Source organism: Triticum aestivum, chromosome 1A, assembly GCF_018294505.1.
Source record: "Triticum aestivum cultivar Chinese Spring chromosome 1A, IWGSC CS RefSeq v2.1, whole genome shotgun sequence".
Taxonomy (NCBI): domain Eukaryota; kingdom Viridiplantae; phylum Streptophyta; class Magnoliopsida; order Poales; family Poaceae; genus Triticum; species Triticum aestivum.
The window spans coordinates 512615551-512632296 of NC_057794.1; the positions used below are offsets into that span (position 1 = coordinate 512615551).

A 16746-nucleotide genomic window follows, 5' to 3' on the forward strand; every position below is an offset into this window, starting at 1 on the left:
TAACCTGGAAGGGTTCGGCCCCGACAAGCGTCAAGTTCTTCCTATGGCTTGTGCACCTTAATAGATGCTGGACTGCAGATGATCTCAGAAATCTTGGCCTTCCGTACCCTTCTAGTTGCATGCTTTGTGATCAAGAGGCTGAAATGATCCACCATCTCCTTGTGGGTTGTGTCTTCTCTAGGCAAGTTTGGTACCATGTGATTTCATTGTGCCGCTTCACTGCCATGCCACCGGATGGGACAACAACACTCTTCTATTGGTGAGCTGCGGCGTCGGCATCCTGCCCTCCCAGTTTGCGCAAAGGATTTGACTCCATTGTCCCTCTCTGTGTGTGGATGATTTGGTAACATCGGAGCAAGCAGGCATCTATCCCCGGCCTAGTGACATCCATCCAGGGTGAAGCACGGGCATGGACTAATGCAGGAACCAAAGGGCTACGTTTGATTTTCGAGCAACCCTGTCTACTCCTTGGGTTTGCTTCCACACCATCTTGTGTACGCGGCTTGGCAACCCCCTAACTCTGTTCTTTGTTTCCCTCTATCAATGCATTGATACGCTCCACCCGTATTGGCGAAAAAATAGTGTACTTAGCAACCATGTTTCAGAAATAATTAAATCGGACATATACTCTGTTTGGTATAGTGAAACATTTTTCATCGTGCGCCCTTTCATTACTCCCCCCCTCTTTATATTTTTCAGAATCCTCCCTGCCACCGTGAAAAAACATGGTTGAGTAACCTCGACTCAACAACCCATGTCAGATTCTTTCAGTTGGTGTGTAAACACAAAAATCTTTCGGTACTTTGGCATATGATCTGGCCAGAATAGACATCATATTTTGTTGGATTAAATTGCAGCAAAGTCGCCTATTTCAATATTCAATCTGGTCATTTTGGTTTCATTCTGAATGGGATTCAACCAAAATTTGAATTTTGTTTGAGACTAAAAGTCATCGCCTTTTTCACCGGAACATAAAGTTCATTGTAATTGGGTGAAATCTCGGTGAAGAATGTCGAGCCTTCGAAATTATTAGCCTCAAGTTCATGAGAGCATTATAATTCACAAGTAGCGTACTTGGCAACCGTGTCCGAGACCTCGGTTCATGAGTTTAATCGGATCAAACGAACTAAGCACAGATTCATTCACGAATGATATGATTCAGCACTTAGAAACGAAGTCCAACACAAACTTCACATGTCCAAGACTAAGATAGTTGCCAAGAACAGCACACGTTTGGAATTGTGGACATGGCAAACATGCATGCATGCATGTGCCAAGGACCTGCCAAACAGCAAAGGATCAAGAAGCGTTAATGTCGTGGGCGCTCAGGCTCAGCCGAAGAGCATCTGGGCGTGCGGGGTGAGGTCCTTGTGCACCTCCTTGATGGTGCCCTCGGCGACGCCGGTGGCGACGGACACTTCCTTGACGGACCTGCCGGCGCCGGCGCGCTGCACGACCATGAAGCTGATGGCGGCGGCGACCGACTCCGGGTTGCGGCGCACGTCGAGCCCTTGCTCGACCCTCCGCACGGCCTCCTGTGCGTCGCGCACCTCCTGGTTGCCCAGGCCGAGCCGGGAGCAGAAGCGGCGCAGGTAGTCAGTGGCGCTGACGACGCCGATGTCCATCACCTGGCCGTCCTCCTCCCCGAGGAGCTTCTTGATGTGCGTCGTCATCTTGCCGACGTCCTTCTTGGCGGCCACGCCCCCGGCGGTGACGGACGCGAGCTCCTTGTACGTGCGCGGCATGCCGAGGTTGCGGCAGGCGATGTAGAGGCAGGCGGCGTAGACGGAGTCCCGCTTCCGGCCGCGCGGGCAGCCCTTGGCCTCGTCCAGCTTCTTGAACGTCTCCTTGGCCAGGTCCCGGATGGTGGCCACGAGGCCGAGCCGGTCGGCCATGTCGGGGATGCCGCGGAAGCCGTCGACGAGGGTGTTTTCGGAGGCCACCCCCGCGTCCGGCACCGACATCCTCGGCGGAGCCTTTGTCGCCACGCCGGTGGCGGAGGACTTCCTGGTCTTGTTGGTGTAGTCGATGACGGTGGAGAGCTTGGTGTTGAGGAAGGGGTCGCCAGAGGTGCCGACGCGGCTGGGGTCGCGGTCGTCGCCGCCGCCGTCGTCGGCGAAGTTGCGCCACTCGGAACCCTCGTCGATGTAGTGCGCGTCGAGGACGAGCGCGCACTCGGTGCAGATGGTGTCGCCGGTGCCGTGGTCCAGGACAACCTCCGTCGCGGGGCGGCACTCCGGGCAGTACACGCGCTCGTCCGCCGCGGAGCAGGTGCTGGTGTACATGGCTGCTGCTGCTGCCGCCGCCGCCGTGTGCGCAGTTTTGGTATTGGTTGTGGCGACGGGTTGGGGAAAAGGGTCTGAAGGTTAGATTGGGGGCTTTGGGCTGATATTTATGGACGCATAGGTCGGTTAGTTCGACTCGGTTTTGCACGGCGGTGATTCTTTTGCGAGAAGTTTTTACAATCATTGTCCTCCTCGTACCCATTGTCCGACACCACCCACAGTCGGTTTCGGCTCCACAAAATTTGTAAACACAAGTCCACAGTCGGCTTCGGTCGAGAGATTTTCCTTTTTTCTAAACAAAGAACGAGGGCTCTCACTCGATCCTTCTCCAGCGCCGCCGCCGCCGAAGCACTTCCGTCGCCGCCGGACCAAATCAAAGCTTCGCATCGTCCCCTCCACCGGACCGCGCTTGCAGTATCTTCGGTCGCCGCTGAAGCACTTCCGTCGCCGCCGTGAGATTTTTCTGCGGAATCGATCATCCCAGCTGACCCGTCCTATCCAATTGACACGCAGGGGCTTGTATTTTTGGTGGCAGCAAATCGATCTTGGGGACAAAGATGGCAAGCAACAAGAGGAGGAAGGCTGTGGCCGCGTCGCTCATGCCGCCGTTAGCCGAGTCGCTGCTGCCGCCGGATGAGCTGATGACGGATGTGTTCCTGTAGCTGCCCGTCAAATCCCTCCTCCGCTTCCGGACCGTCTGCCGCTCCTGGGCCGCGCTGCTCTCCTCCGACGAGTTCTGCGGCCTCCACAGGGCCAAGGTCGAGGCCGAGGCAGCACCGTCACCCAAGCTGCTATTCATCTCGCCGGCCGCGAGCTTCGACTCCACGGGGATTTACTCGTGCTCGCCATCAGGCAACGGTCTCCTGCTCACTCTCAACGACGTGCGTGGTGACCATGTGGACATGACGCCTGCGCCGTGCCACGGCCTCACCCTCTTGCATGACGCCGTTGAGCCAGCCTACTATGTTTTCAACGCGACCACACGGGCCGTCACCCGGCTGCCGCCTTGCCAAGACTCCTTCATGGCCATTGCTTGTCTCGGATTCGATTCCAGGAGGAGGGACTACAAGGTAGTGAGGTTGTTTTTCGAGAAACACTTCGGGGTTGATAATATCAAGTGCGAGGTGTACGCCCTTGGTGGCGAGCACGGGGATCGCTGGATGCCGGCTGCCGGTGGTGTGCCCTTTAGGTTCTGCAAGTTTGCCGCTGATGCGATAATCGCAACACGGAGTGAAGCTAAGCTGATGCCGGTGTTCGCAGACGGATTTCTGCACTGGGTTGTCGACTCGCCTCTTTTCCTCGCAAAGCCAAGAGCTGCCGTCTTATCGTTCTCTCTCGCAGATGAGACCTTTAGATGGTTCAGGTCACCAATCTTCGAGGTCCCAGGAGTGCACCTGGTGGAGCTTGATGGCCACTTGTGTATGGTCCGGGACCTCCGTCCCGATACTAGTATTATGGAGATTTGGGAAATGCAGGACTGCAACTCTGGTGATTGGACGTTGGCACATCGTATTGATTTGTTACAACATGTTCAAAGAGGTTTGACGGAGCCGCAAATTATTAGAGTCATTGGGTCTGTTGGCAACTGTGGATCAAGGAACAAGGTAATCTTGGCTACATCCAAACGCAAGGTGATCACCTATGACCCAGTATCTGCAACTCTGGAAACCGTTCTTGCAATCAGAGAAACTCATTCACCTTACGAAACCAAGCAATCTGCTCCTAGAGTCAGTTTATTTAAAGAGAATCTTGCTCCGGTGCACAGAACAAATGAAGAGATAGACTCGGGTTCTCCCCTGGCCAAGGCAACTAAGGAGATCCTACTCCGACTCCCGGGTAATTTTGCAGTGCAGTTCAAGCTGGTCAGCAAGCAGTGGCTTACATTGATCGAGAGTCGAAGCTTCATGCGCTCTTACTATGAGCATAACAACAACATAGACAGGAGGCCCAAGATCATGCTTGTGGGCAAGGGTGCTAGAGGTCTGGGTTTCAGTTTTGCTCCCATGGGTAAATTGCTTCAAGAGGCTCCTAGTCAAGGAACATGGCTTGACACAAGGGTGGTTTGCTCCAAGCCTTGTCATGGCATGAACCTGTTAAGTACTGAGAGTGAGGACTATCTCTACAACCCTTGCACAGGTTACGGCAGTAGATACCACACTCAAGGGAGGCTCGCCTATGTGCCCAACCATATACTCTCGATGATGCACGACAGTGTCCATACACCAGAAGATCATGCTTTTGGTGTTGGCAACAGGAATGTTGGCCTGGGGTTCAATCATCTGACACGGGAGCATGTCATTGTTCAAATCTTATATCACTTGAAGGACTTTGAATCTCGTCAATATTTATTTACATTCTCAGTAATTGCCACTGGATCGGTGCAAGACCACTTTCAGCCGCCTCTTCCTGTAAATGACATGCCACCAACCTATCTGTCAGGAGTACTATATTGGATGAGTGAACCAAGGTTAGGCCAGAGTTATGAGAGGGCCATTGTGTCTTATAACATTGCGACTAGGATGTTTGGTGTCATCTCCTGCCCCTCAAGCATCGCAGTGTGGAGCAGCACAAGTCCATCCCAAGCATTTGTGGTAGAGCTTGAGGGGATATTATGTGCTGTTCATGCAGATCCAGTTGCAGATGAGTTGGATATTTGGAAGCTGGAACATGGTCGATGGGATAGAGCATGTAAAATATATTTAGAAGACTGCCCAGGCTATTCCCTTGGAGCAAATGGTGTGGTTCCCTTGGCCGTTGACCCCAAGGATGGGAGAATCATGCTGAACACAGGGAGGAAATTGGGTCTTTATGATCCAACAAAGCAATCGATTGAGAACTTGTATGATCTTGATGAGGTCTTGCATGTCACAAGTTCAGAGCAGTCTCCACGCGTTGGAGTGTATGAAGATGTCTAGATAACCAAATGCGGACATCATGTCGAGAAGTTCTGCCCGCCGAAGTCACCTTTGGAGCAGCCCGCGTTTTTCGGTGAGCCTTCACCTAAATTATCTGGGAAGCAATTTACGTGCTCCAATGGCGTTCAACCTTTGGAGGGGAGAACTCCTCTGGACAGTAAAGTTATGCCTCTGGTCCCAATGTTATACGAGGAGAGCTTGGCAAGCTTTCCATTCTTCGCAAAACTAGGTGGTTAAGCTGATGTGTTACCAAAAGTTAAAAAGTCCAGCAGTTTCGTTTTGGTAGCACCGTGTGTTTTCTGACATGTGTCAGTTACTCAATATAGGTGGTGGAAACAGCAATTGTACTCCTATTATAGGTTTTTTAGTATTTCTTATTGAGTTATTTATCATCAACAATCTCTTTGTATAATTGTCTGCTGGGAAAGCTTATGTACTGATGTTTTTGTAATGTTACTTACTCTTTGTGTTCAGAGATTTACTTTTGCTATGTAAGTGTATTATTGTTCTCCTTGTTAGACCAGGTTGCCAATGCCAGGACATATGTATGCTTGAGTTGAGCTCTGGGATGTGTAGCCAATCCCATTCTTCTAACTGCATTTCTGATGCTATGGTGGCCTGGCTGATTACATCGAGAGTAGAATTTTAGAAATATATACATATCCTGGGGAGTGTCAAATGTACTCCCTCCGTAAAGAAGTATAAAAGCGTTTAGATCACTACTCTTATGAAGAGAGAATACCTTACGAAGTAAGAATTTGTGGCAAGTCCTTGATGAGAAATTGATTAGTGGAGAACAACTGGAGGTGTATTTGTGTGGGTCTTTAGATCATACAGATGGATCGACTATTTTCAAGCACTGTATGTTCGTCAGTTGCAAAATTTCCAAGGCTTTCTAGCTAGGAACCTAAACTTGCAACGCTTTTGTTCCATCGCTGGCACGGGCTCTGCTGCATCTTTCTATCTCAGCTTTTTAGGTCAACTCAGTCAAAGAATGACCAGATTCATCAACCACAAAAGAGGTTCAGTCAATTGTGTGTATTACCAATGCTAACATTACTACTCCCAGTGCTTCATCCCTATCCTGGGAGGCTGGGACAAAAACATATAGAGAATACTACCGTGTAACTAAATATAACTCAAATTATGAAGATCAGATAGCTCATAACCAAGAAGCTTAATGACTCGAATCATCTATGTGCCGTGAAGCAAAATTCTTGTACAGATTCACTAGCTAAAGTTGCTCCAGTCCGAGAGCAACTGTCATGTTTTACTTGTTGTGACAATCTGTAACATGCAGTGCTTCCAATACAAATAGAAAACAGAATGGTCTGGTGCCTTTGCTTTCAGAAAGAAAAATCAAGCAATCAACTGCTGGAGATAATTAGAGTCTACTAACACACAAGGTCTGCTCCATGTCACAGAGTGAACCAAATATTCATGATACAAAGTGAATCTAAGGGAAGTATAATGCTGGTGGATCAAGTACCATGACAACAACGCGAGGGAAATTAAAGGAGCAAATACAATGTTACCATGGCAACAATTACGAGGACCACGAACCAAATCTAAATGTGATGAGAAAGCAATTTAAGTACATAAACTGTGAGGATCTCTAATGGGACACCAAACTCAACCTGGGGGATTCCCTATATAAAAGCTAACGGGGCAACAGTTGCTGTAGCCTTAAACGTGGAAATTCTTCCATCTCCGTTTAGCTCGTACTCCCTCCGTTCCTAAATATAAGGTGTATTAGTTTTTCAAAAAGTCAACTGTTGTCTATGTTTGACCAAGTTTACAGCAAAATATATAAAGATTTATGATACTAATTATATAAAATGTAAAAATACAGTTCATGATGAATCTAGTGATAATGATTTGGTATTCTAGATATTGATATTTTTGTCTATAAACTTGGTCAAACTTAGAGATGTTTGACTTTTTGAAAAAATAATACACCTTATATTGAGGAACGGAGGGAGTATTAATAAAGTGGTCGTATGCATCGCCTAGATGCAGAGGCCGCCTCCTTTTCTAAAAAAAATATCTCCGTTTAGCTCGTATCAATCCTGCTCGACAACTACTCTTGCAGCACCCGCGGAAAAGAGGTGACGCCAAGACACGTAGAAATATGACACAACATTGTCGGCGCGCTCCGCTCTGTAGAAGATCATTGGTAGTGGGCGTACCATGTAGTGCTGGTGAATCAAGTACTGGCTGATGGGAAGGTCTGGTACGTAGCTGCAGCGGTGGAAGCTGATGAAGCCGCGGCTAATGGCAGCCGCAAATGCACCGATCGCAGTAAGTCTCGGTGCAGCATGAGGCGAGCCTTGTACTAGCAGGTAGCGCACACTCTGTGCCCGGTACCAGTGGTCCATATGCTGCTCGTCTTGGCCGGGAGGGGCCTCGGCCGCGCGCTGCTGCTCCGGGAGCGCCGACGACGCCGCGTCCTTGACGGCCGGCCGGGGTCGTGACGGTGCGGTGCTGTGCTCCACCAAGGAAAATAATAGCGCGCTGTAGAAAATAGCATGGCCCCTGAAAATATGCTATTAGATATTGATTTATTTAGCGAGACAATTCTTTATATGCTATAGTGTGTTATTAGCGACGATATAGCGCGCTATTTTTTTCAGTGGCTCTACGGCAGAGGCCGTTAGTGTTGACGGGTGCACCAAGCAGAAACCATCGGAATGGGATGGCGTGTTTGTTCCGCCAACATTCGCAATGTGCGTAGGGGTAGCAACCCAACCATGACTCGGGTCCTCAAAGGACGATCAAAGGCCGCCGCACACAGTACAGTACCATCGGGCCTACAAAATTGGGCTTGAACTCAAGAAAGCCCGACACGGCCCGGTCGGCCCGGCCCGACTACGGCTAAAAACATGTTTTGTGCAGGCCCGAGCCTGGCCTTGCCTGCCTGTCGGGCTCAGTTTCTAGGCTTGAGCCCGGCCTGACGGCACACTCGGTCTTAGCCCGGCCCGGAATTTTCAGGCCGTTTGGGCCGGGCTGCCCATGGCCAGGTCTAGTCGAGACCCTGCAGCTCCACAATGCCGAGACTCCACGTCATCAATGCGTCACATGAAATACTGTTTCACTGCTGAAACCGTCCATTGGTCTCTTGAGCCAATGCACACCTTCAAGAGTGATACCCCTAAGGGGAACAACACAAGAGCGTCGCCGTTATCTGATAGGCTGATCTAGGGCCACGTCCCTTTCATGCACGTTGGCAACAAATTCATTCACTCATGCACGTTGGAAGCCAGGGCCACATCCCATTCCTTTTCATCACGGGCTACCCAGGTGCTTCTCCACTTCAGAGAAAAGGCTAGGCTAAGCCCAAATAGGGCTTGGACCTAACCCGGCTTTAAATTAATAAAGGCATTAACCGGTCAGGATACAAACAGCAGCAACATACAAGCATAATAGAACAAGAAAAGGGAAAGGGAAATGGGGATGCAACCCCAAACGGCAGATACAAGGTGAGCAAAATAAGCAAATGGTCAGCATACGTTTAATTTTTAGGCACTATTATTTTTTGTTTTACTATATTTATATTTATATTTCTGAAATGGAAAATATTGTATTTACATATTTCAAAATGATTATCATACATTTAATTGTTTTAGCATGGCGTAAGAAAATGTCCGTGCCTCTTTTATATAATATTGGTACCATTTGAATAAATGTTCTGCATTTAAGAAATGTATTATATAATATTGGTACCATTTGAATAAATGTTCTGCATTTAAAAATGTTGACCATGTATAAAAAATAGTAAATTTTGCAATAAAAAATGCTCATCAACAATTTAAAAAATGTTAAATTTGTACAGAAAAAATGTTGACCATGCATTAAAAAAATGTTAATTTAGTATTTGAAATTTTTTAATCAGCCATTTGAAAATGCTAAAAATGCATATTAAAATGTTGACTGTGTATTAAAAAGAGGTCGCCACAACATGAAAAATATAAAATTGTCAATCAAGCATGTGCAAAATATAAAAAACGTGTACAGGAAGTTGACCATGTATTCAAAAACTGAGAAAGAAACAAAGGAAACCGGTGAAAACCAAAAAAAAAACATAAGGCTAAAGAAAACTATTGAAAAATAGAAAAACCAAAAGAAAACAAGAAAGAAGATGAAACGAGTACATCAACCAGCACGAGCGATCTCCTCAGTCTGAAACAGCGAACAGGAAAAACCGACGGAAAACAGTCTGGCCTAGTACTGTAGCGGTGTTGAATATGCTTTAGATGAGACCTATTGAAACAGTCGCTATATGTGAGATAGAGCATTTGCGATGCATCGAATGGGGATTACCACAACCGCTCGCACCTTGGCACTTAATAAATGGCCTGGCGAACGTGGGAGGTGGGGGGCAGGGGGGCTTTTGCTCTCGAGCGGATGCCTATTTTTCTTGTTTTATTGTACTTGTATTTATATTTCTAAAATGGAAAACATTTTATTTACATATTTCAAAATGCTCATAATACATTTAAATTTTTAATGTGGTGTAACAAAATGTTCGTGCCTCTTTTAAATAATAATGGTAGCATTCGAAAAATGTTTGTGACATTTAAAAAATGTTCGCATTTCTAAGTAATATGTAAGAACTATTTCCCATATTTTCCAACAGTTTAGCACATGAATAAAATACTATAGTATGTTAGTTGTCTGCTGCCGGGGCTTTGCGCCGCCCGACCTTACTCAAGGCTCGATAAATCCACCAAATGCTATTGATTGTTTCTTTATATGGGCCTGCCAGCCGCACGGGTCACCAGGGCCCTTTTTCATGTTTTTCTATTTTTTTATTTCTCTATTTTTTAATTACTTTCATTTATACTAATGTATATTATAAATAAGTGTATTACAAAAAGCTTTTCATAATAAGACTTTAAAAATGTTAACTAAGAATTTGAAAAATATTGAATGTGTATAAACAAAATGTTTCTCATGTACACAAAATATACAATATGTGTGAAAACATTAATCATCTAAAATTGTTATCAAGCATTTGCAAAAATATTGAGCAATTATTCAAAAAAAATGAATGAATATTTTTAAAAAATATTAAATTTGTGTAAAAACATGTTTGCCATGATTTAAAACGAATGTTCAACATTAATAAAAAATATTAATCAAGCATTTAAATTTTTTAATTGCATATAAAAACATGGTGACTATGTATTAAACTTGTAGTTGAATAATGTTTATCAGGCATTTGCAAATTATTAAATGTATATAGAAAACATGTTGATCACTCGTGAAAAAACAAATTATTTTGCATTCTAAAGAAATATTTATCAAGAATTTGAAAATGTTAAATGTAAATGTTACCATGCATTAAAAATATTAATCTTGTGATAGAGAAATATTAATGAAGCATTTAAAAATGTTAAAAATGTGTACATGAAACTCTTGACCATAATAAAAAAATGTTAAGCTTGTGTATAAAAAATCTAAATCGAGCATTCGAAAAATGTTAAAACGTGTAAAGAAAGTTGACCATTATTTGTACCGATAAAGAAACAACAAAATAAAATAGATGAACCAAGGAAGGAAAAAAGGAAAATGAAAGAAGAATGTAAAATAGAAAAAAATAACTACATGAAAACAGAGAAAGAACCAAAGAAAGACGAAGAAAAGGAGAAAGAAAAGAAAGAACAGTGAAATTAATGAAAGAAGAAGAAAACCGGTGAAATAAAACATATTACTAAAGAAAACCGTTCAAAAAATAGATAAACAGAAAGATGAACTAAAATAAAACTAAATAGGAAACACAAATAAAAAAGGCTGAAGAAACTATTACACCAACTACCATGACTGATCTTCTTGATTCAAAACAGCGAACAAAAAACAGACGAAAAACGGGGTGGCCCACTACTGTAGGAGGGGTGTATATGCTAGAGGCGAGACCGTAGGAACACTCACTATAAGCGAGATATAGTCTTTGCAAAGCGTGAAATACGGATTACCACGACTGCTCGCCCTTGGCACTTAAGAAATTGCCCATCATACGTGGAGGAGCTTGGGTTTGCGAGCGGCCGTCCTATTTTTTATTATACTTTTATTTATAATTATAAGATGGAAAGTATTTAATTTACATATTTCAAAAATGCTCAGCATACTTTAATGTTTTTAAAATAGTGAAAGAAAATATCCGTGACTCTTTTAAATCATATTGGTAGCATTAAAAATCATCATATTCAGAAATGTTCGCGCGTTTCGAAAATATGTTATTGACATATATAATATGTAGGCACTATTTCCCAATATATTTAGCACATGAATACATTGTTTTGTATCCCTAGAAGAAAGAATATACTGTATTAATATGTTAGTTGTGTGCACACGGGGATTTGAGCCGCACGTCCCTATTAAATGCTCGTAGGTACAGCTGAATAGTGATCATTGTCGAAGGAATCCAGACGGACAATCCCGTGTCTTGGTTGTAGCGAGAGTTAGTGCGCTCTTGCGCAAGGCGCGTCCATAAATGGGCCCGCTAGGCGCGCGGGAGGCCAGGGCCTCTTTTTAGTTGTTTTCTATCTTTATTTATTTTTTGTTTACTTTCATTTATACTTTCAAATATTCTTAATAAATATTCCCTCTGTCCTAAAAAATAAGTGTCTCAACTTTGTACTAACTTTAATACAGAATTGTAATAAGCTTGAGACACTTATTTTGGGAAGGAGGGCCTATATTACAAAAACGTTTCCATAAAGTATTTGAAAAATAATCTTAACCAATCATTTGAAAAATGTCAAATGCATGTAAAGAAAATGTTTCTTCTGTATACGCAAAATATACAATGTGCGTGAAATATGTTAATCATGTATTTAAAAAATATTATCAAACATTCGAAAAATGTTGAACGGGTATTTGGAAACTTTGAATCAAGAATTTGAAAGATATTAAATGCGTATAAAAAATGTTGGCCATGTATTCAAATAATGTTTACCAAGTATTTGGAAATTTTGAATGAAGCATTTCAAAAATGCTAAATGTGTATAGAAAAATGTTGACTATATATTAATTTTTTTAATTTTTGTATTGTATTCAAAAAACTTAAACTTGCAATTGAACAATATTGCTGGCAAGTGTCATACCTGCACGAGCAAACTCCCTTCACTGACGCGCCCTTTCGTGCCAATCCATATGCGGGGCATAACACCTGCTATTTTTCAATTTCATTTTCATTTCCATTTTTATGTTTATATTTTGCATTATTCATATTATATAATATTTAGAAAAAAATGTGATTTAAAAATGATCAGGAAACAAAAAAATACTCGTGCATTTTAAAAAATGTTTGCATATTAAAAAAGTTCATAATTTGAAACAAATGTTAGGAAATAAAAAAAATGATTTTGAGAACCGTTTAGGAATTTGAACAAATGTTAGCGATTTTTCAAAAATCAGTAAAACCTTTCATCGATTCAAACAGTGTTTGCTGATAGAAAGTTATTTAAAAGAATTTGAAAGCTATTCAGGCATTTATTAAAAAAATATTTGGCTAAATAAAAAATGATCCTGAATTTCAAAAAAATTATTCCCCAATTTCGAGAAAATGTAGGTTATTTCAAAACAACGTTCATGAGTTTAAAAAATTGCGAATTTGATAAAAAAATCCGCCATTTAAATTGTTTTTGTGATTTTGAAATTTTATTTTGAATTCATGAAAGTATACATGTATTGAAAAATATTAATGATTAAAAATACATTTTTAAAATATGTTTACAAAATAAAAAGGAAATGAACAAAAGAAAGAATAGAAAATTTGATGTAAAAATAATAGAAAACAGATATTAATAAACAATAAAAGTGAAATGGAAAAGAAATGAAAGGAGATAGAAAAGAATGGAAACAATAAAAAATTGATAAGAGAATAGATCGGTCTGGAACTTTCCTATGACCGAAAATGAGCTAGTTGGGCCGGCCTAATGTGTACGTCGGGCCGCCACGTCCGGCTGGGCCCTCGACCGTCGCCCTTCCTGCCCGGCTCAGGGCCGGCTAGCCGAGAAGACCACGAAACCGAGTCGAACTCGTGCCCAGCTCCAAACTAGCCTTACGAACCGACCTATGCGTCTATAAATATCAGCCCAAGCCCCCCAATCCAACCTTCACAGACCCTTTTCCCCAACCCGTCGCCACAACTGCGCACACGGCGGCGGCGGCGGCGGCAGCAGCAGCAGCCATGTACACCAGCACCTGCTCCGCGGCCGACGAGCGCGTGTACTGCCCGGAGTGCCGCCGCGCGACGGAGGTTGTCCTGGACCACGGCACAGGCGACACCATCTGCACCGAGTGCGCGCTCGTCCTCGACGCGCACTACATCGACGAGGGTTCCGAGTGGCGCAACTTCGCCGACGACGGCGGCGGCGACGACCGCGACCCCAGCCGCGTCGGCACCTCTGGCGACCCCTTCCTCAACACAAGCTCTCCACCGTCATCGACTACACCAACAAGACCAAGAAGTCCTCCGCCACCGGCGTGGCGACAAAGGCCCCGCCGAGGATGTCGGTGCCGGACGCGGGGGTGGCCTCCGAAAACACCCTCGTCGACGGCTTCCGCGGCATCGCCGACATGGCCGACCGGCTCGGCCTCGTGGCCACCATCCGGGACCTGGCCAAGGAGACGTTCAAGAAGCTGGACGAGGCCAAGGGCTGCCCGCGCGGCCGGAAGCGGGACTCCGTCTACGCCGCCTGCCTCTACATCGCCTGCCGCAACCTCGGCATGCCGCGCACGTACAAGGAGCTCGCGTCCGTCACCGCCGGGGGCGTGGCCGCCAAGAAGGACGTCGGCAAGATGACGACGCACATCAAGAAGCTCCTCGGGGAGGAGGACGGCCAGGTGATGGACATCGGCGTCGTCAGCGCCACTGACTACCTGCGCCGCTTCTGCTCCCGGCTCGGCCTGGGCAACCAGGAGGTGCGCGACGCACAGGAGGCCGTGCGGAGGGTCGAGCAAGGGCTCGACGTGCGCCGCAACCCGGAGTCGGTCGCCGCCGCCATCAGCTTCATGGTCGTGCAGCGCGCCGGCGCCGGCAGGTCCGTCAAGGAAGTGTCCGTCGCCACCGGCGTCGCCGAGGGCACCATCAAGGAGGTGCACAAGGACCTCACCCCGCACGCCCAGATGCTCTTCGGCTGAGCCTGAGCGCCCACGACATTAACGCTTCTTGATCCTTTGCTGTTTGGCAGGTCCTTGGCACATGCATGCATGCATGTTTGCCATGTCCACAATTCCAAACGTGTGCTGTTCTTGGCAACTATCTTAGTCTTGGGCATGTGAAGTTTGTGTTGGACTCCGTTTCTAAGTGCTGAATCATGTCATTCGTGAATGAATCTGTGCTTAGTTCGTTTGATCCGATTAAACTCATGAACCGAGGTCTCAGACACGGTTGCCAAGTACGCTACTCGTGAATTATAATGGTCTCATGAACGTGAGGCTAATAAGGGCTCGACATTTTTCGCCGAAAATTCACCCATTACAATGAAGTGAAAAAGGCGGCGACGGTCTTGAAGAAGGGGGTGACGCTTCAATACCGGCTAGGTTCAAACAAATTTTGAAATTTGAATGAATCTCGTTGAAATTGAAACCAGAATGGCCAGATTAAAAACTGAAATAGGTGATTTCAGAGCATTTTAGCCAACAAAATCCCTAAACCACAACATGAATAACTTTGGAAACAAAGCTGGCATGGCAATGTGATAATTGAAAACAAAACTGAAATAATTGAATTCACACATTACAATGAATAATGTTCAGATATACATATGGCAAAGTACCGAAAGAATCTTTTGGTGTTATACACCAATTGAAAGAATCTGGCATGTGTTGTTGAGCTGAGATTACGTAACCATGTTGTTTTCGCGGTGGCAGGAGGATCCTGTAAATTATAAAGAGGGGGGTCAAGTACTATGTTTTGTATTTAGCGACAATTAATATGGACCGGAGGGAGTATTAAAAATGTTGATATTCACTACACCAAACATAGTACATGTCCAATTCAATTAAATCTGAAACATGCTTGCTATGTACACACATATGGCAAAGTATCGGAAGAATCTTTTGGTGTTATACACCAGTTGAAAGAATCTGACATGTGTTGTTGAGTTGAGATTACGCAACCATGTTGTTTTCGTGGTGGCATGAGGGATCCTGAAAAATATGAAGATGGGGTCAAGTAGTTTTGTACGTACTCATCGACAATTAATATGGACAAAAGGGGTATTAAAAATGTTGATATTCACTACACCAAACATAGTGCATGTCCAATTCAATTATTTCCGAAACATGGTCGCTAAGTACACACATATGGCAGAGTACCGAAAGAACCTTTTGGTGTTATACACCAATTGAAAGAATCTAACATGTGTTGTTGAGCTGAGATTACGCAACCATGTTGTTTTCGCAGTGGCAGGAGGGATCCTGAAAAAATATAAAGAGGGGGTCAAGTACTATGTTTTGTACTCAACGACAATTAATATGGACCAAAGGGAGTATTAAAAATGTTGATATTCACTACACCAAACAGAGTCCATGTCCAATTCAATTATTTCTGTCGTTACTAAGTACAGTACTCGTGAATATGCCTGGCTATCCGTCGGGCTGGGCCTACCAAAGCCCGAAGCAGAAAACCTAGGCCCAGGCCCGGCCGTCTGGCCCAGATTTCAGGCCCAAGCTTGGCCTGTTAGTTAAAAAGCCCGCCGGTCCTCTTTCCTAAAACGCAAATATGGCAAGCCCAGGGCCAGCCCGACGTGTCGTTCGAGCTCAAAAACTAGGTCCAAGCCTAGCCCATGGGCAAGACCGGGACATGTCGGGCTTTTTTCGGGCCAGGTTTACCATGGCCAGTTATACTTGTGAATGATCCCATGAATGTGACATTAAATTTGGAGGACTAACAATTTTCACCAAAATTCATTGATTTTAGTGGACCTGGGACAACATGCACGTCTTGGTCAAAAAAGCGGCGACACTAAAAAGCAGGTTAGATTCAAACACAAATTCAAATTTGTTTGGATCCTATTGAAATGAAAATCAAAATATCCGAGATTACGAAATCAGTGATTTCAACGTAATTTTCCCAAAAACAAAATCTAGATCCCACAACTTGAATGGCTTGGAATATGTGTTGGCATTGAACTATGACATACATTCCATCCAAATCATCTAACAAATGTTAGAATCGTTTGGTGTTTAACCATAGATGAGGCTCAAGCCCCCTCCCCCCCACCCAAAAAAATCATGTTGCTATGTACTTGGCTCCTTATGAGGCTAAAGAAGGTCATAGTGTCGTGGGGGAGATTCTGGCAATAAGAGAGAGGTAGAGAAGTAGCTGGATCTCATAAGACGCAAGTGGGTGACATAGAGAGAGATATGCATGTTCAAGCCCCTTGTGGTGGAAGTAATGACCCTAGGTACTTGGTGTTTGGCCGCACCCTGCGGATCACCACACTGTGTTGCTAGCTAATCCACTAAAGGTTGGAACCAACAAGTTCCCGAGCAAACAAAATACTAGTATGTATGCACGTGCAACACACGTTTTA

General features: G+C 44.6%; 1 protein-coding gene and 2 pseudogenes across 1 annotated transcript; 2 read left to right on the forward strand and 1 right to left on the reverse strand.

Moving 5' to 3' along the window:
* Positions 1–277: 277 nt before the first annotated feature.
* Positions 278–2343, reverse strand: LOC123167603 (transcription initiation factor IIB-like). The gene has a single exon (XM_044585462.1). The coding sequence runs from the start codon at positions 2283–2285 to the stop codon at positions 1332–1334; it is 954 nt and encodes a 317-aa protein (XP_044441397.1). The 5' UTR covers positions 2286–2343; the 3' UTR covers positions 278–1331.
* Positions 2344–2588: 245 nt separating this feature from the next.
* Positions 2589–5632, forward strand: LOC123167673 (uncharacterized; annotated as a pseudogene).
* A 7708-nt stretch (positions 5633–13340) lies between these two features.
* On the forward strand, positions 13341–15718 carry LOC123167758 (transcription initiation factor IIB-like; annotated as a pseudogene).
* The last annotated feature ends 1028 nt before the right edge of the window (positions 15719–16746 follow it).

Excerpts from the sequence above, each read along its gene's own strand:
- LOC123167603 (XM_044585462.1), bottom strand. The coding sequence starts at position 2,285 with ATGTACACCAGCACCTGCTCCGCGGCGGACGAGCGCGTGTACTGCCCG.